At 56.1% G+C, this 19,981-nt stretch overlaps 1 protein-coding gene and 1 pseudogene across 1 annotated transcript; both read left to right on the top strand.

The window, feature by feature from the left end:
• Positions 1–1,400: 1,400 nt before the first annotated feature.
• Positions 1,401–18,703, top strand: LOC138069189 (protocadherin gamma-A12-like). Its single transcript, XM_068960118.1, has 3 exons — positions 1,401–2,086; positions 15,842–18,114; positions 18,698–18,703. The coding sequence occupies exons 1-3, from the start codon at positions 1,861–1,863 to the stop codon at positions 18,701–18,703; spliced, it is 2,505 nt and encodes an 834-aa protein (XP_068816219.1). The 5' UTR covers positions 1,401–1,860.
• Positions 5,896–13,381, top strand: LOC138069125 (protocadherin gamma-B1 pseudogene; annotated as a pseudogene).
• Positions 18,704–19,981: the final 1,278 nt, after the last annotated feature.

Here is a 19,981-nt window from a genome sequence, read left to right as displayed (position 1 = left end):
CCACCACCTTAAAAAAAAGAAAAGAAAAAAAGAACCACAACAAAAAAAAGAAAACAAGTTGATTGGACTTCGTCGATCAGTTGATACCGTATTTCCGTTCTTGTGTAGCCGAGTTAGTTGAAGAACGTCCTGTTACGTCCTTGCCCCAGTCGTTGTAAGGAAAGAAACTAAAATCGTGCAGCCGTATTAAATCTAAGCGGATGGATGCAAAGAAATTGCGCGAGTCGCTTCGAACTGCCGTAGCCCCCGTTAGAGCGTTTGCATTCGCTTCCGCCCCTGCCCCGCTGCCCCCGAATTCCCTTTCGGTATGCTGACTGTCTCTTAACAGTGTTCCACCCATGCTTTGAACTAAGAGTTGTAGTCCCTGCCGATCTATGAAGGCATTATTTGAATGAAGGCTGTCGGGCAGCACATATCCTGAAACCGTGGCATTGCATGGAATCGCAGTTACCGAGTGGGGGGTCTGTAAACCTTTCTTTTCCAAACCGAGTAATAAAAATAATAAAAGCACCCGAATGCCATTCCTGCGATGAACTAAAGGTGGGTTGCGGAAGCAGCTTTGGGCACATATTTCCTTCGTTCCGGCCTCTGTAGAGGACCGCAAGGCTTTCACAGGTGTGAGGGTTCTTTCGGGGGCGGGGGAGCGGGCGAGGTGGCGCCGAGCATTTTTCTTGACGCCTGGGGAGAGTGTCTGCGAAACGCCTCAGTTCAGTCACGGTGGTGGGCTGTTGGCCGCTACAGCAGCAGGGGCTCTGGGCATGCCAAGGCGCCTGGAAGCCAGTGAGGTGCGGCTGCAGAGCCCCGCTTTTGCTTCGCGACGTGCTGGAGCGACGGAGCCGTGTGAGGCTGCGGGCTCCGAGGAGAGCTGGGACTAGGATGGCCGCTGTAGGACGTTACGTGCAGCGGTGCATACGTGTGCTATTTAGAAAGGTGTCCGACGTTAAAGGCGTACAGGTTTTACTGCGGCTGCCACCTGCTCAAGTCCGGCAGCCTTTTGCTGTGTTCGTGTGCCCTAACGTAAGCGACGTGGCAGGCAGAACTGTCCGGAGGAATGAGTGAGAATGGCAGCAAAAGGCCAAGGCTCAGCTCCATAAGCCGAGGTGCGTCGCCACACCCCATCTGTTTTCTGCCTCCACCCTTCTGGAAAGGGTTTTCTTCTGGCCTTTCGTAACGTGATTCGCCCGTTGCAACAGGGCACCGCGTACTGCAGCATAGACGACGGCTGCAGAAAGCAAGGCTTGTGTTTCCCGCCCCCCTCTCCCCCGCCCCGGCCCCGGCCCCGAAGCGGCCACACTGCACCGTTATTCCAGCTCGTCTTGCCCACGTTCCTGTTGCTCCTACAAACTTTTCACATCACAGCCTACCATGCCCTTTCTCCACCGTTGCTCGAGTCTTGGAAGGTTCCTAGCAGTTGGCGGGAATCTAATATTAGCCTGCGGCATACGATGGGGCGCACACATCCCTGAATCGCGAAGCTGTGGTCTTGTGTCCCTACGCAATGCTATTGGGCATACTGACAGCCGCGACTGGCGTGTGCAGATCGGGGGAGCGGAAAGGTGGGCAGGGTTTCCCCGTGGCAGCGCTGGAGCGCTGCAGTGATTGTCGGAGGCTGCAAGTGTCGCTGTTTGCTCACGACGAGCCGGTCGGCAGCCAGGGACCGCGAGAACAGAAGCGAGCCTGAGCGAGAGGAGCCGCCGCCGCACTGCAAGGACAGCGCAGGAAAGAGGCCGGCGGGGAAGGCGGCCGGTTCTGCTGCTGGGAGAGAAGGTTCAGCCAGGAGGAGTACGGCGAGAGCGGTGGCCCGCGGGCCCGTCTTTCGTCCGGCACCGGGCCGGCGGGCCAGTCTTCACGAGCTTTGAGATGTCGGCTGGAGAGAGGCGCTGGGGCCGGCGAGAGCGAGGGCGAGGGCGAGGGCGAGCGCTGCTGTGGTGCGCCTTGGTGGCGGCGTGGGAGCTGGCGTGGGGGCAGCTCCGCTACTCGGTGCCCGAGGAGATGCAGAAGGGCTCTTTCGTGGGCGACGTGGCCAAGGACCTGGGGCTGGAGCCGGCGGCGCTGCGCGCCCGCGGCGCCCGCGTTGTTTCCGAAGGTAAGCGGCAGTATTTCGCTTTGAACTTGGAAAACGGCCATTTAGCTGTCAACGAGCGTGTAGACAGAGAGGACATCTGCTCTGGCGTTGCTAAATGTGTCCTGAATGTGGAGATTCTTGTGAAGAGTCCAGTGAAGCTCTACAGAGGGGAGGTAGAAATCCAGGACATTAACGATAACTCGCCCGTTTTCCCGGCAAGAAACAGCGTCTTAGAAATCATAGAGCATACAGCGCCAGGCACGCGTTTCCCTTTAGAGAAAGCTGAAGACCCCGACATCGGGGTGAACTCACTGCAAAATTACGAGTGTAGCCAGAGCAGCTATTTCACCCTGGAGGTAAGGACCGGAGCTGATGGTGTGAAATATCCGGTACTGATACTAGCGAACCCTTTGGATCGGGAAGAGCAGGCAGTTCATAACTTGCTCCTGACAGCAAGTGACGGCGGGAGTCCGGTGAAATCGGGCTCGACAGCAATCCGCGTCGTCGTGTTAGATGGAAACGACAACGCGCCGGCCTTTACTCAGTCCGTGTATGAGGTGACCGTGAGAGAAGATGTGGCCGTGGGAAGTCGGGTGCTGCGGGTGACAGCGACTGACAGGGACGAGGGGCCAAACGCCCAAGTCAGGTACTCGTTCCATAAAGTCCCGGAGAAAGTGGACAGGACTTTTCAACTGGACCCGGAGAGTGGGGAAATTACCGTCACAGAAAGGCTGGATTTCGAGAGAAGGGCCTTTTATGAGCTGGACGTGCAAGCCCGAGACGGAGGTGGACTCTCGTCCCACAGCAAGGTTCTCATCACCGTTGCTGACGTGAACAACCACGTCCCAGAGATTGTCATTACGTCGGTGTTCAGCCCGGTCGCGGAAGATTCGCCGCTGGGGACAGTCGTTGCTATTGTCAACGTGCAGGACCGGGACTCGGGGGCGAACGGGGAGGTGAGGTGCAGCATCGCCGAAAGCCTGCCGTTCCGCCTGGAGAGGACTTTTGACAATTACTATAGCCTGGTAACCGACGGGGAGCTGGACCGGGAGGAGGTGTCGGAGTACAACGTGACGGTGCGGGCGACGGACGGCGGGTCGCCGGCGCTGTGGAGCAGCGCGGTGCTGCCGCTGCGGGTGCTGGACGTGAACGACAACGCGCCGGTGTTCGGCGAGGCGCGCTACAGCGCCTGGCTGCCCGAGAACAACGGCAAGGGCGCGCTGGTGCTGAGGGTGCGGGCGGCGGACGCGGACTGGGGGCAGAACGGGCGCGTGCGGTACCGGCTGTGCGAGGGGCAGGTGCGGGGCGCGCCGCTCTCGTCCTACGTGTCGGTGCACGCGGAGACGGGCGCGCTGTACGCGCTGCGCTCCTTCGACTACGAGGAGGTGCGCGAGGTGGGGCTGTGGGTGCGGGCGGAGGACGGGGGCGCGCCGGCGCTGAGCAGCAACGTGTCGGTGCGGCTCTTCATCGTGGACGAGAACGACAACGCGCCGCAGGTGCTGTACCCGGCGGCGGCGGCGGGCGCGGGCGCGGGCGCGGGCGCGGGCGCGGGCGCGGGCTGGTCGGGCGTGGAGCTGGCGCCGCGGTCGGCGGAGCCCGGGACGCTGGTGGCCAAGGTGGTGGCGGTGGACGCGGACTCGGGGCAGAACGCGTGGCTGTCGTACGAGCTGGCCAAGGCGACGGAGCCGGGGCTCTTCCGCGTGGGGCTGCACAGCGGCGAGGTGCGCACGGCGCGGCTGCCGGTGGCGCGCGACGCGCCGCGGCAGCGGCTGGTGGTGGTGGTGAAGGACCACGGGCAGCCGGCGCTGTCGGCCACGGCCACGCTGCACGTGGTGCTGGCCGAGAGCGTGACGGAGCTGCTGTCGGAGCTGAGCGGCGCGGCGGCGCCGGGCGAGCCGGCCGGCAGCCTGACGCGCTGGCTGGTGCTGGCCGTGGCGGCCGTGGCGTGCCTCTTCCTCGCCTTCCTGCTGGCGCTGCTGGCGCTGCGCCTGCGCCGCTGGCGCCGCTCGCGGCTGCTGGCCGCGGGCAGCGGGGCCTCGCGCGCCGCCCCGGCCTCGCCCTTCGTGGGCATCGACGGCGTCCGCGCCTTCCTCCACTCCTACTCGCACGAGCTCTCGCTCACCGCCGACTCGCGCAAGAGCCAGCGCCGCTGCCCGGGCGCCAGCGGCTCCAACACCCTGCCGGCCCCGCCGCCGCCCGACAAACGCGCGCCGCTGCTGCCCGAAGAGCCCGCCGGCGCCGGCAGCGACAGCGGCAGCGGCAGCGACAGCGACAGCGACAGCGGAGACGCCCTCCCGGTGAGTGCCTCTGACGAGACTTTCGCTCTCTACGAAAAGCTTCACTGCCTGCCTGCTCTAGGCTTCTCTAGCCCCGGCCTTTCCTGCCTGTACAGGGAGGAGGGCGGGCGGTGGCTTTGCAAGTGGAGGCGTAGCTCAGGGTACCGGCACGTTGCTGTTCAGTGCGTCTTGCCGAGGGGAAGCACATGCGCATTTTGTTTCTGGTTTGTTTCGGGTTGGTTGGTTTGTTCTGCGGTGTTTTGCGAGTGGTTGTGGAATGTGGGAACGTGAGCGTGCCTCTGCGTTCACGACTATTTTTTGCTGGGGGAAGAGGTGCCAAGCTTAGGCTAGGAGAAGGGCCGCGTGTCTGGGAAATGGCACGCGTCCGTAAAGGAGGATCTTAAACAGCGTTTTTAAGGAAATAGTCGCACGACCCAGTGTTTGCTGTAAAACTGCACGTCTCTTACTTCAGCCTTACATCGTTTATATGCTCTAAGACGTGCTTGTTTCGTCATTATAGTGTGGTCAGCATACGGATGTACCTCCCTTGTGTATATATATTCACACTGCGATCCTGGTGCATCACCGGGAGAAATGGTGTGTGCAGCTGGTGTTCGGATGATATGCATTTGAAAATGTGGAGGGTTAGAAACAGCCAAAGAGGCTATGAAGGTTTTGAGACGAGAGTTGAGGGATCTCTATCTCAGCCTCTGCTGAAGAAGTCAAGGTTTGTGATTTGCTGCATTCCTCTTCTCTCTTATTACATAAAGCAAGCAGCTGTGGTATCATGCAATCTCAGTTCCTTCTGCCCAAATAAATTTCGCCAAAGAAATGGGGTTATAAAAACCTGCTGTGAGTGCTGTAATCTAAATTATTATAGTAGGCTTCCTTAATTGCTGAATGTTTCAAATGCTAGTCATATTTGTTGGTATGACCTAAAGCTAGGCCTCAGTGTGCCTGATAACAGGTTAGAAATGCATTAGAGGAGTAGCAGTCTGCATACCTACCTGCAGTGTTTAAAGCTATGAAAGGATGGCTTTGTAATATATATATTTGCTTAATATGTCTGTGGATTAAACTCTTGCTTGTGGCATATGTAGGGCCAATAGTCAGACAGCTATGGGGCAGTGAAAGCGTGCACAGGCAATGCAATGAGGGTGAGAGGCTGGATTAGGAAAAGGAAGGTAGGTGAGTCAGCAGTGAAGTTGGCTGGGCAACTGAAAATGAGAAGAGCTATACCCCTCTGTAAGGGCCAAAGCAAGAATGTAGGGCCTAGCTTGCAACCTGAGACCTCACTGACTTTCAGGTGCTCTGCGCCTGAATTTTAAGGCAGAACTGTGGCAAAACAGCTGTAAATTACAGTAGTGAACACTTCTTCACTGGAGTCACAGTGAAGAACCCACTTTGTTTTGTATTTCCTTTTTCTCTGCCAACCACGTACAGAGGCAGAGAAGCAGCAAGTTTGATAAGCAGTTCTGTTAGATTAGTGTGGAGTCCTGTGTGTTTGCTTTAGATTCCATTTTTTTCTCAGTCAGTATTATTTGCACTCTTTTTTAATGAAAGGCAGAATAAACTTTGGACACACAGATGAAAAAAACCACAGACACAGTGGAAAACATTTGCAAGCCCATCACAAAATAATAGTACAAAAATTCAAAAGAGAAATAATTTGGTCTTCCAAGATTTTCTATCACTTTTCTCTTTTCCTTGCGACTAAGCAAGCATAAAATTGATGGATATTACCATGAAATGGACGTGCAAAACTACTTATTTCTGCTTATAAGTTTACAGAAAGTATCATGTTGTATTTGCCTCTTCTTATGAGTATCAGAGAAGCCATAGTCTAGGTACAGATGATACTTGCACCTTAAACAAAAACTCACTGACCTCCTTCTCAGATTTCCTTACTCCTCTGCATATGGTAACTTATTAAACACTCATTTCCTTCTAAGTATGTGTCCCAAGTCAGGAAACAAGACCTCAAAATACCTGACAAGGTGTAATACTGCTTTGAAAAGTCTTCTTAAGCTATGAAATCATTGCATTAGTGACTGGACCTTTGGGTTGGATATAATCCTACTTGTCTTTTCTTTGTGTAAGTATGACATTGATCTGCAGAGTATATTGACCTGAATATGAATGGCAAAATATTTTAAAATAGAGTATGATTCACCACAGTCTATTCATCATGTCTCTGATTTTTGAGTGTGGGGAACAAGAGAAAATCAGATATCTTACCCCTTGATTTCCATAGAATATTATATTATTTTTACCTGCAAAACATGCCAGTCTGGCATTTGAAGATACCTCTTTGACATAGGCTATCCTCAAAATGGCCTACTTTATTTCCTGTCTTACTGATATTTTGGCCTAGATTGAACAGGCTTCTTAGGACTTCAAAAATACAGTTATTTAGTAAGTTTGTGTTGCTCTATTATTTGTTTTCCTGTCATTTAGCCCAGCAATACACTGTTGCAACTTAAAATTAAGCAAAATAAACTATTGAGACATAAATCCCACTGTTTTTGAGTTCAAAACGGGGTTGTTGAGAGAAAATCATATAGTAGGATTTCAGGTGAATGTGTACAAAGATTTCTCATGCAGATCCAGGTCCTTTCCAGAATACCATGAGTTTGTATATGTCCTTTTGCGTGTGGTGGGCATTTGAGCTTTGACATAACCTTATGCTTCAGGTGAATGAACCTTAGTATCCCTTATCCCTTCCCACTGCTGCCTCTCAGACATAAAATCATATGCGGCATGAGGGTGGGAAGAAAATGTTTCCATCTTTGATGTAGGCTGGTTCGCACCTGCATGATTTTAGGAGATGACTGTATTGTGGATGACAGTACAAAGAGGAAGAGAGGACCCATGAATTAGGAGGGATCACTTCCTGTTGCAAATTGGTGACCGGGTTGTGTTTGGCAGCTCTGCCCATAGTCTGTCATAGGAGGTTGTGAAATCATCCCGGCATGTTTCAGCAGAAAGTCCTCCAATCCCTACATACATATCCATGCCTTCTCCACGCTCCCTGGACCACCTATACATATGCTTACGTGCCTGCTACCCTCTTGTCTCCTCCTGAAATAGTTCAAATCCACACTACGTTCTCCTTGGGACGAACTGTTCATTTGTTACCCTGAATTGTGCCAAGGTGCACATTTGGGGGAAAAGGAATTATCTTCCCCTGATTTCTAGCGACACCCTATTGAGTTGGGAGGTGGCCTGATCAATATCTACAAAGACACAACGCTGGTATATATGCGGGAGCTCGGTCACCAATTAGGTGCTGTGGAAGGTTTTTCTTATCCCTTCATGTCCTCTGCATGAAGGGGCTGTGGCAATACAGCCCTCCATCAGACCTTTCCTTCTTCACTGGAAAGACGCATTTTTAATGCAAAGGCGAGATATAACGACTCTCCCTGAGGATAGGGTCTATTTTTTTCCTGTGGCTTCCTCATGCAACAATCACCGCCGGCGACCTTTTCCTGGAAAGGTTCTTAAGATATGGCTCCTGCTGCAGTAGCACCTGGCTAAGTTAGGAGATGACAGTGTAGTTTGTCAAAGAGACACAGATCAAAGGAGAGATACTGTTAGGTTGTATGGCACTGATAGGATGACGCTGAGTTTTGATGCAAGAAACGTCAAAAGAGATGGGATTTGGCAGCTCTCTTGTGACCACTCTACTTTTCTCAGGCGTTGATATTCCCAGCTCTACTCGAGCATCAGTGACCACTTGCCTTCTGTCGAACTGGTAAAGAAATCTGTAATCTACTTGTTAGCTCAGGATTTCCCAATTATCGAAACTCAAACCGGTTTTTCCATGCAGTGCTTCAGCGGTTGGACTCATCGCGCTTATTTTTTTTTTTCCCATGGTAGTGAAGAGGAGGTGGTGGGTTCAGATACACTGCAGCACACTCTCCCGAGAGATCTCTCAGGGCAATGTGCATACAGAGACTAGGGTTCCTGCTTTTCTTCAAGCAGTAACAGAAGGTTTGTCCTGCAGAAGTCTTCCAGGTGGAGGGAAATCAGACATAAGTTTACCTAGCTGCACACGTTCCACAGATACAATTTTTCTATTTTGCGCTCCTGCATATCTGCATATACATGCATATACTTGCATATCCGTAATATACAATCCGGATTCGAGTGTTTCCTAAGTATGTGTTTAACTGGAGCTTCGAGTCGTTCACTTTACCTTGGACGCTGCCGTTCTTAGACTCAGGGTGTCACTGTTGGCCAACGCGGAGGAGCAGTCCTTCTTACCAGCGCCTCCCTGGCGCTGGGTATCCCCGCAGCGCCGCCCCGTAACGGGAGACAGAGAGAAAAACAGGAACGCCCCGGCCCTGCTCCAGCCCGTCCGCTGCCCGGTAACTGTCATTACATTTATTTATTTCCCTTGTGGATTATTTCAGCTGATCGAGGAGCCTATTTTCATATTGTCTGCAGAACACCGCTCAGCAAAGCGAAGAATGGATGTCAGAGTGGCAGCGGAGCGGCGGGCAGCAGCCAGGCACGTCGCGCTGTTGGCCGTGCTGCTGCCGCTGTGCTGCCGGGCGGCGCCGGAGCGGCTGCGCTACGCGATTCCCGAGGAAACGGGCAGCGGCTCCCTGGTGGGGCCGCTGGCGCGGGACCTGGGGCTGAGCCCGGCCGACCTGCCGGCGCGCAAGCTGCGCATTGTTTCGAATGACGAAAAGCAATACTTCGCTATCGCGGACGATAATGGAAGCCTGTGTGTGAACGAGAGGATAGACCGGGAGGATATCTGCGGGGACGTGTCGCCCTGTGTCCTCAGTTTCGAGGCGGTGGTGGAAAACCCGTTCAATATATTTCATGTGAGCGTTACTATTCATGATATCAACGACAACGCGCCACAGTTCGGCAGAGAATTTGTTGACCTAGAAATAACGGAATCCACGCCTCCAGGAGCGAGGTTCCCGCTGGGAAGTGGCAGAGACCCTGACGTTGGTGCTAACTCTTTGCAAAACTACCAGCTTACACCCAATCCTCTATTTTCCCTAGTAGTGAAGGAGAATCCCGATGGCAAGAAACACGCGGAATTGCTACTGGAGAAACAGCTAGATCGAGAAAAACAGGAAAATCACCATTTGATACTGATGGCGGTGGATGGTGGGCATCCAGTCAGATCCGGGACTGTACACATTATGATTAATGTGACTGACGCCAACGACAATACCCCGGTATTCACCAAGGAAATGTACAAGGTCCGACTGGAGGAAAACTTGCCTGAGGACTCCTTAATTTTTCAGGTGGAAGCCACTGACAGTGACGAAGGTACAAATGCGGAAATTACCTACTCTTTCAGTGACATCGGAAACAGAGCTCGCCAACTTTTCGGGCTGGATCCCAGAACAGGTGAGGTCAAGCTTACCGGTCCCTTAGATTTCGAAGAGGCCAAATACTACGAGGCGACCATTGAAGCCAAAGACGGAGGCGGGCTGAGTGGCCACGCCAAGGTCCACATAGACATTCTAGACATGAACGACAACGCTCCAACACTTTCCCTCCTGCCTATCTTGAACCCGATACCTGAAGACTCGGCTCCAGGCACAGTTGTAGCGGTGATCAATGTTCGCGACAGGGACTCCGGAGATAACGGAGATGTAAGCTGTTACATAGACGACGATTTGCCTTTCAGACTGGAATCAGCTTCGAAAAATTCCTACAAATTAGTAACTGATAATAGCCTGGACAGAGAAAAAAATTCTGACTACAATATCACAATCACTGCCAAGGACCGGGGCAGCCCGGCGCTCTGCAGCCGCACCGCGCTGGCGCTGGCGGTGTCGGACGTGAACGACAACGCGCCGGTGTTCGAGGAAGGCGCCTACAGCGCCTACGTGCCGGAGAACAACGCGGCGGGCGCGGCGGTGCTGCGCGTGCGCGCGCGGGACGCGGACGCGGGCGCCAACGGGCGCGTGAGCTACTGGCTGGTGGGCGGCAGCGCGGGCGAGGCGGCGGCGGCGGCGGCGTACGTGTCGGTGGAGGCGCGGAGCGGCGCGGTGTACGCGCAGCGCTCCTTCGACTACGAGCAGTGCCGCGAGTTCGCCGTGGAGGTGAGGGCGCAGGACGGCGGGGCGCCGGCGCGGAGCTCGACGGCGACGGTGCGCGTCTTCGTGCTGGACCGCAACGACAACGCGCCGCAGGTGCTGTGGCCGGCGGCGGCGAGCGCCGGCGCGGGCCCGTTCGAGGTGGTGCCGCGGTCGGCCGAGGCCGGGTGGCTGGCGGCCAAGGTGGTGGCGGTGGACGCGGACTCGGGGCGCAACGCGTGGCTGTCGTACGAGCTGGTGCAGGCGACGGAGCCGGCGCTGTTCCGGCTGGGGCTGCACAGCGGCGAGGTGCGCACGGCGCGGGCCGTGTCGGAGCGGGACGCGCCGCGGCAGCGGCTGGTGGTGGTGGTGAAGGACCACGGGCAGCCGGCGCTGTCGGCCACGGCCACGCTGCACGTGGTGCTGGCCGAGAGCTTGCAGGAGGCGCTGCCGGCGCTGAGCGAGCGGGCGGCGGGCGGCGAGTCGCCGGCGGATTTGCAGTTCTCCCTGGTGCTGGCGCTGGCGCTGCTCTGCGCCTTGCTGGTGCTGAGCGTGGCGCTGGCCGTGGTGGCGCGGGTGCGCCGCGCCGGGCCGCCCGCCGTCCTGCGCTGCCTGGGCGCCGAGCGCTTCTCCGGGGCCGGCCCGGCCTTCCCGGCCGACTTCTGCGAGGGCACCTTGCCCTACTCGTACAACCTGTGCGTGGCCCCGGGCCGCGCCGTGGCCGAGTGCGCTTGGCTGCCGGCCCCGCTGCCCGGCCTGGCCGCCGCGGATCTTCTCAGCGGGGACGCGCCCGGGACGCCGACGCCGAGCAGCAGCCGAGGCCCGGCAGAGCCGCCGTCGGACGCCGACGCCGTGCAGGTCTGTAAGCCGACCACCCGGTCCTCCTCTCGCCCCCTGCCTTGTCTTCTTACGACCTATATTCGTGCTTTTACAGTTTTGCTCATCCTTAGCCACCTGCGGTGCTTCCCTGGGGTTTTATTTGAATATGAAATAGGACGGAGTGGCGCCCGCTGGAGTGAATGAAAGAATGGAGGAAGCACTAGTGTAACGCCTTCTTTTTTCTAGGCTGTCGTAGGCGTTAGTAGCATGAATGTCTCTTCTCACACTGAATGGCAGTGGTGTTTGCATACTCGGTCCTGACCGTCTTGCATTTCATGAGCTTTGTTGGCCCTCGTCCTTCACGCAACAGTGCTTTTCCCTTCTCCAAGTCGTGGTAGGATTTTAGTGGGAGAGCGGCGCGAGACCCGCCGTCGCACCCCGATGCACTGTAGGTCTGTAAGCCGTCGCCAACGTCTCGGTCGTTGTTAACTTGACGCAATTATTTTTGTGGTTTGCTTTCCACATGTGTGCGTTGTAGTGGGACAGGATGATCCCTTTGTCATGAAAGGAGGAGACAGTATTTTCCCCACTTCGCTTAAAAGCAGGAAGTGAACCAAGGTGCCCCTGGGGTCATCAGGAATTACACGTTCAGGCTCAGTTGAAAGGTTCCGGCCGTCACGTTTGTTCCGTAGACAATCGCATACGTGAGTAACAGCGAATGTGGCTCCTCGTTGTGTACAATGAAGTGTACTGATTCTGCACTTGGGTAGGGGGGAAATGTGATCGAAGGGTTTTGTGTTGAAGGGTTTTTGTTTTCCTCGATCTCCTTTTCCCCAGGGAGACGACTTGCTTGATAGTGTTGAACACGAAACAAATGTTGTACGTTGTTTCGGTGCTGTATCTCCAGGTGAAATGTGAGCGTGTGCCTGTGAATGGGTCGACAAAAGAGAGCCTCCGGGCGCGGCCAGGGCCTAACTTCCCCCCTAAAGAAAGACACGGGCGTCGCCGCCTACCGTCCCAGTTGTTGGTGCTGCAGAAGGGTTGGAGTCAGGGGAGCCGGTTCTTCTGTAGGGCCATGATTTCTCTGCGTTCTTTATGGCCTTTTCCATCGGTGGTGCTAGGGCTCCGTCTCTTTTCCTGGTCGTCACTGTGTCTTTAATATGCAGGCGAAGGTGAAGGGGGGCGTTGATGTAGAGCCGAGGTCATAAATTGAATTGCTAGGGATGGTGTGGTGTTGTGGCAAACGTAACGGTACTTTGACCATGTCTGAGTCTGTCTAATCTATGAGACCAGAACGTTTTTTCTTTTTCTTTTTCTTTTTTTTTTTTTTTTGCTGAAAGGCAGTGGCTAAGCGAGCAATATGTGTGCTATTGCGTTTTGGCTGGCTAATACTGGAGTAGCTTGCAGGGGTACTGAAAATTCTCCCTCCTGGAGTCTTATTGTTTTTTGGAAGTTCTACGCAAGAACAGAAAGAGGAGAAATAGGCAGGTGTCTTTAAACGTGTCTGCCCGTGTGATGTGTGTGTACACATATCTATCAAGGGTGAGAAGCCAGGATTCTGGCTAGTCGGCAGGCCGTCACGTGTATGCGAGTGAATTGTTAATTGTGGCTTCCTATTAGGGCAGATGGTATTTCCATCTTTACCAAGAGGAATAGATTTTCTGTTGTTTGGAGACGGAGACATCTTTGGGTTGGATCGCTTTGGATTTCTTGTTTTTCTCTCTCTGGTACCTTCAAACACGGAAGTCTGCTGCTAGGAAAGGGGTTGTGTCTTCTCCTTCTCCGACATGCAGATATGATACAAGAACGTTACATACTCGGAAAAGCAACGTTTAGCAACGTGTACTTATTAACAGCGATAGAGGTGGAGTGCATTACTTCTGTCCTAGCCACAGAAGACCAGAAACCCCGACATTGTCTCGTTAAGAGTTATCATAGTTAGGCATAGTGGAACGTCTCCCTCAGTTTCTGATGATACTACGAGTCCACTCAGAAGCATTTCGATTTCCTTCTTCTCGTCCTACATTTTTCTTAGAAAACTGCTCAGCAGCCCTCCACCAGTGTTTGTCATCCGTTGGCTCCATCTCTTCTTCAGAACACTCAAATCAGCTTCCTGCTTTACGTGAGGAGAGGTTCCGTTTCGGTCGAGACTTCCTCAAGTATGCTTCTTCTTCCTTTTTATGGGAAGAAAAGGCTTTAGCAGATCACTTAAATCATGAATTGCAAGGCTGACTTTTGGAAACAAATAATCCAGCTTGCTGGATTATTTGCTTGCTGGAAAGGTATGCCCAGCCTGCACTAATGGAGCCCCTTCTTTGGAGTTTACCCAGCGTTCCGTTCAGCTCACTTAGGACACATCTGTTTCTTTCATGCAGGTTTTTATTTGCCTCGTAATTTGCAAGGCGCACGGCTATCTCCTCCCCTCCCCGCCGCTCACTCACTTTTAACGTCATTTTCAATTAAAGGTGCTGTTAGTTTCTCTAATTTAATGGTTTTTCCTGCCTTCTCGTTTTAACTGCGGGAAGACTGTTTCTCACTGTCTCGTGATTAGTTTCGTGAGCAGCACACATTATTAACCACTTTTCGCACAGAAGCTTCCTTCTATGTGCATGTTCAATTTGTTTGTTATTCCTTCTAAGCGACCCTCTAGCAGCTGGTTCACTGTGTGTGTGTTTACTGTTTGAGCGTAACCTCTTGAACTGACTTGCTTTCAGTCGGCATCTGTCCGTTTTCTGTCCTACCCCGATGGATTCGCCCGTACCCTACCCCCCGTCGCCCCCAGTACCTTCGGTGAGGCGACGTGCGGCGCTGGCCCCGCGTAGTTTCCCCGCGAGCGGCTCTCGCTCATTGCGGTGGCTGCGCTGACTGGAGCGCGCTTCAGGGGAGAGCCGAAATGTGATTCACAGCAGCCTCTGCTGTGTGCTGAAAACAGAAGTGAAAGGCGGAGAGGTGTGTGTGGAGTGTTTGGAGATAAGGGAGAAAGACTGCTCATGAAAGGAACGATCAATTACAAAGGCTAAGGCAATGAACGACAAAAGGTTAGCGTAGGTGGAGATGTCCCCTGAAACGCTTGTCTCGACCATCGAAGCCTCTGCCGGGAGAGAGCACTCGTGTGACGCCCGTGCAATGCAGGTCTGTAAGCCTGCGTGTTCCTCTAAGTCTAAGTACACCACTTGTAACGTTTTGTCTGTTGTACGGCTTTGCTTTTTTGTTGTTGTTGCTGCTGCTTTTGAAAGGAATGGCCCCTTTTCTGAATGAACTGGAGGGACGCAGTAGCGTTATATTTCCCGTAGGTTAACAGCTGTAAATGTTTTCAGAGGTTCGTGGTTCTGGTGTCCAAGAACACCGTTAGAGTTCCACTGATCAGTGTAGACTGCTCAGTTGAAAGGCGTGGTGGAAATGTGTAATACCGATATTAGTTCCCATGCGGACGGACATGGGTACTGACGCACCCGACTATTACGGTCTGTCGGTTGATGAAAGATCGCGTAATTCGTTTTGCTCTGTGTGCTGTGCTCCAGAGAGGGGTGGCTGCTGGGGGTTGCTGAGGAGGTGGGAGGAGTGGAGGTGGTCTGCACAGATGCCTTGGTATATAGCGTTGGCGGCATCATCGAAAAAGTAGTACTACCGAGTTACGAAACGAAGCTGTCGTTTCACAGTCGATTCGGTGTCAGGTGACCATTCGTCGCTGGAAAACTGAGGGGAAATAACGTAAGCAGCGCTGTAAGAAATAGGCCTGCGATTCGTCGTGCAGATTCTGCTCTTGGACTAGTGGCAATGCGTATTCAATATCTAAAGGTCGTAAAGCACATGTTATATGCATACAGTTATAGAGGTATGTCATATACATGTAGTTGCGCTTTACATAAATCGCCGGAAGCAATTGATTTTTGCCGTGCGGTAGGAGTTCCACACCCACAAGTCAGCCTCCTTTCTTGCATGGTGACCTTCAGGAAAAGAAAGGTTAATGTCATGCGGTCCAGAGAAGACAACAGCTTGAGAGCAAGGAAGGCAGCAAATATTCTCCACAGGCCAAATGTGTATCCTGAAGCCTGACTTTTCCGCCGGCCCCCGACAGTACGGGATAGGCGTGGGGAACGGGAGGAGCGGGAGGCTGGGGTGAGACTTGTGGCTGCAGTTCTCGGCGGAGGCTGCGGGCGCCGCTGCTCACCAAGGAGGAGAGGAGAAGAGGAGGGAGCGGAGCGCTGGAGCGAGCCCCGCCCGCTGCGGCGCCGGGCTGGCTGGCCGGCCGGCTGGGCGTGCGGGCGGGCTGCGAGCGGCCCGGCGGTGCGGAGGCGTGCAGCGGCGAGGCGGAGGGGTGGGCGAGAGCGGGCCGGCGGGCCGTGCCGGAGCGAGAGCGGCGCGGAGGAGCCGGCGGGATTTCGGTGCCGGCGGGGCGGCGGCGGCGATGCGTGCGGATCCAGGGAGGCGCTGGGGCCGGCGAGAGCGAGGGCGAGGGCGAGCGCTGCTGTGGTGCGCCTTGGTGGCGGCGTGGGAGCTGGCGTGGGGGCAGCTCCGCTACTCGGTGCCCGAGGAGATGCAGAAGGGCTCTTTCGTGGGCGACGTGGCCAAGGACCTGGGGCTGGAGCCGGCGGCGCTGCGCGCCCGCGGCGCCCGCATCGTCGACAAAGGTAGGCGGCAGTATTTCGCTCTGCATGACAGGACCGGCCATTTAGTGACGGCGGAAAGGATAGACAGAGAGCAAGTTTGCGGCCGGCTGGAGGACAAGTGCCTGATAAATTTAGAAATCTTGGTAGAATTCTCTATGAGGGTTTTCAAACTACAGATAGAAATCACCGACCTGAATGACAATGCTCCCAAGTTCCAGCAAGATAAACTGCAGTTCCGAATCAGTGAGCTAACGGCTGTGGGAACGCGGTACTCGCTGGAAGAAGCGCAAGACGCGGACGCAGGGCTGAATGCCCTGCAGCGCTACGAGCTGAGCGGCGACGAGCACTTCGGTCTGGCCGTGCAGACGGGACCGGATGGGGAGAAACAGCCCGAGCTGGTGCTGGCGAAGGCGCTGGACCGGGAGGAAGGCGCGTTTCACGAGCTGGTGCTGAGGGCGGAGGACGGCGGGCAGCCGGCGCGGACGGGCACGGCGCGGATCCGCGTGGTGGTGCTGGACGCGAACGACAACGCGCCGGTGTTCAGCCAGGCGGTGTACACGGTGCGCGTGCGGGAGGACGTGCCCGTGGGGTCGCGGCTGCTCACCGTGAACGCCACGGATGCGGACGAGGGCAGCAATGCAGAGCTGAGCTACTCGTTGCGCAGGACGCCCGGCGGAGCGTCGCGCGTCTTCCAGGTGGACGCCCGCACCGGGGACGTGTCGGTGGCGGGGCAGCTGGACTACGAGGAAGCGGCTTTGTACGAGCTGGAGGTGCAGGCGAAGGACGGCGGGGACCTCTCGGCCAGGGCGAAAGTCCTGGTGAGCGTCATCGACGTCAATGACAACACGCCTGAAATCGTGGTGACGTCCGTCGTGAGCTCGGTGCCCGAGGACAGCCCCCCGGGAACTGTTATCGCTTTGCTAAATGTGAAGGACGAAGATTCAGAGGCCAATGGGGAGGTGCGGCTGTCGCTCCCAGGCACGCTGCCGTTCCGGCTGGAGAAGTCCTTTGAGGACTACTACAGCGTGGTGACGGCGCGGGAGCTGGACCGGGAGGAGGTGTCGGAGTACAACGTGACGGTGCGGGCGACGGACGGCGGGTCGCCGGCGCTGTGGAGCAGCGCGGTGCTGCCGCTGCGGGTGCTGGACGTGAACGACAACGCGCCGGTGTTCGGCGAGGCGCGCTACAGCGCCTGGCTGCCCGAGAACAACGGCAAGGGCGCGCTGGTGCTGAGGGTGCGGGCGGCGGACGCGGACTGGGGGCAGAACGGGCGCGTGCGGTACCGGCTGTGCGAGGGGCAGGTGCGGGGCGCGCCGCTCTCGTCCTACGTGTCGGTGCACGCGGAGACGGGCGCGCTGTACGCGCTGCGCTCCTTCGACTACGAGGAGGTGCGCGAGGTGGGGCTGTGGGTGCGGGCGGAGGACGGGGGCGCGCCGGCGCTGAGCAGCAACGTGTCGGTGCGGCTCTTCATCGTGGACGAGAACGACAACGCGCCGCAGGTGCTGTACCCGGCGGCGGCGGCGGGCGCGGGCGCGGGCGCGGGCGCGGGCTGGTCGGGCGTGGAGCTGGCGCCGCGGTCGGCGGAGCCCGGGACGCTGGTGGCCAAGGTGGTGGCGGTGGACGCGGACTCGGGGCAGAACGCGTGGCTGTCGTACGAGCTGGCCAAGGCGACGGAGCCGGGGCTCTTCCGCGTGGGGCTGCACAGCGGCGAGGTGCGCACGGCGCGGCTGCCGGTGGCGCGCGACGCGCCGCGGCAGCGGCTGGTGGTGGTGGTGAAGGACCACGGGCAGCCGGCGCTGTCGGCCACGGCCACGCTGCACGTGGTGCTGGCCGAGAGCGTGGCGGAGCTGCTGTCGGAGCTGAGCGGCGCGGCGGCGCCGGGCGAGCCGGCCGGCAGCCTGACGCGCTGGCTGGTGCTGGCCGTGGCGGCCGTGGCGTGCCTCTTCCTCGCCTTCCTGCTGGCGCTGCTGGCGCTGCGCCTGCGCCGCTGGCGCCGCTCGCGGCTGCTGGCCGCGGGCAGCGGGGCCTCGCGCGCCGCCCCGGCCTCGCCCTTCGTGGGCATCGACGGCGTCCGCGCCTTCCTCCACTCCTACTCGCACGAGCTCTCGCTCACCGCCGACTCGCGCAAGAGCCAGCGCCGCTGCCCGGGCGCCAGCGGCTCCAACACCCTGCCGGCCCCGCCGCCGCCCGACAAACGCGCGCCGCTGCTGCCCGAAGAGCCCGCCGGCGCCGGCAGAGACAGCGGCAGCGGCAGCGGCAGCGGCAGCGACAGCGACAGCGGAGACGCCCTCCCGGTGAGTGCCTCTGACGAGACTTTCGCTCTCTACGAAAAGCTTCACTGCCTGCCTGCTCTAGGCTTCTCTAGCCCCGGCCTTTCCTGCCTGTACGGGGAGGAGGGCGGGCGGTGGCTTTGCAAGTGGAGGCGTAGCTCAGGGTACCGGCACGTTGCTGTTCAGTGCGTCTTGCCGAGGGGAAGCACATGCGCATTTTGTTTCTGGTTTGTTTCGGGTTGGCTGGTTTGTTCTGCGGTGTTTTGCGAGTGGTTGTGGAATGTGGGAACGTGAGCGTGCCTCTGCGTTCACGACTATTTTTTGCTGGGGGAAGAGTTGCCAAGCTTAGGCTAGGAGAAGGGCCGCGTGTCTGGGAAATGGCACGCGTCCGTAAAGGAGGATCGAACACGCTGTGAAGGTTTAGAGACGAGAGCATCTGCTGAAGGACGCAGGGTGTGTGGCTTGCTGCATTGCCCTTCTCTCTTGCTTACTACATCAAGCAAACAGTTGTGCTATCACGCGGTATCCGTTCGGTAATGTTAGTATAGTATCTTGCGTGTTGCCTTGAGTGCCCGGTTGTCTCAGTCAACGTTATTTGTTCCTGTAGCTGTAAGTAGGGGCTAATTAGGTGAAGGTATAATTCAGCTGTTCCTGTGAATGTTGGTTTTGGGGAAGAGATGGAAACTTCCGTTAGTAGTAGCTCTTCCGGCTTCTTAAGGGCCTGTGCTTTAGAAGGATGAGGCTGTCTTTAAGCAGAGACGTGGATGACCCAGCTTTTTACCTTAGCTTTACCGTCGGTTACCTGCTTTAGAACCTTCACGCTTCTTCCTACTAGCAAGTTGGGCAGAGGAATGTCTGCACAGGTCGGTGCTGTGATCCTGATGCATGCCCAGCTGGTGCTCGAGTGACATTTATTTACAAAGTATGAGGCAACCAAAGGCAACCACGGCAGTTGTGAAAGGTTTGAGATGAGACTCGGGGTGGGGGGGGGGCTGGGGCTCGTGTGAGGGGCTATTGGGGAGGGGAGGGGGGGAGAACACATGAGATGCGCTTCGTTCATTTTGAGCGTTTTAATGCTGCCCGATTAAAAATGGAGATGAACGTATGTCTTTGGGGTTTGGGGATATTCTGGGTAGTAACAGGGTAGTACGTCTGGTCAGTCCGGTTACTTTGGTTAGTCCGGGCTCCAAAACGGCCCTGTTGCTGCTTCAGCGCTTTCATTTCTTGTTGGCAGATGCGTTTTAGGCAAATGGAAGAACTCAGTTTGTGTAGGCGCAGGGCCGGTGAAAGAGTTTGCTGCAGTGTCAAAGGCCCGTTTGTCTAAGTTGGCATGTTTGGCGCACAGTTGTCATGCTATGCACTCTTGTTTGTTACTGTCCGAATCACATTGGGAACTGTGGCTATGGTCTGTGCTGGGAGCTTTGCGAGGCGCCTCCTTTAATATTTATTACTTATTCAATACCTTCATTATGTGCCTACTGCAAGTGGCATAGTCTAGAGTCGTAACCTGTGGCCTCCATCATTTCTGTCTGTTTCAACTCCTTTATTGCTTCGTGGCTGTTGTTGTTGTTGTTGTTGTTGTAGGAAAGTTTTGGCTAGCCCTGAGCTTCAAGCTTTCTTTGCGAGAAGGCTTCCTAGGTGAGGTTTATGGAGTGGGCTTTTGCTTCTGAACCTGTCAGGGTTGTTTTGCCGCAAACACTTGACTCCCTAGACAAGCTCAGAGGCACCTGAAGACGGGGTTTCACGGCAGAGGAAGAAGAAGCAGAGAAGCTACACCAGAATCTCTCCTAATGTCTCGTAACTCCGAGGTTCAGAGGCCCACACTCTGAAAATGAGCCTCCCGCCTTGCCGAGAGACCACAGTGAGAATTAAGGGCCTAGCACGCAACTCG

This window comes from Struthio camelus, chromosome 13, assembly GCF_040807025.1.
Source record: "Struthio camelus isolate bStrCam1 chromosome 13, bStrCam1.hap1, whole genome shotgun sequence".
Lineage (NCBI taxonomy): Eukaryota > Metazoa > Chordata > Aves > Struthioniformes > Struthionidae > Struthio > Struthio camelus.
The sequence above is the reverse complement of the archived record's forward strand: the minus strand, read 5'-3'. Positions and strand labels throughout refer to the sequence as shown.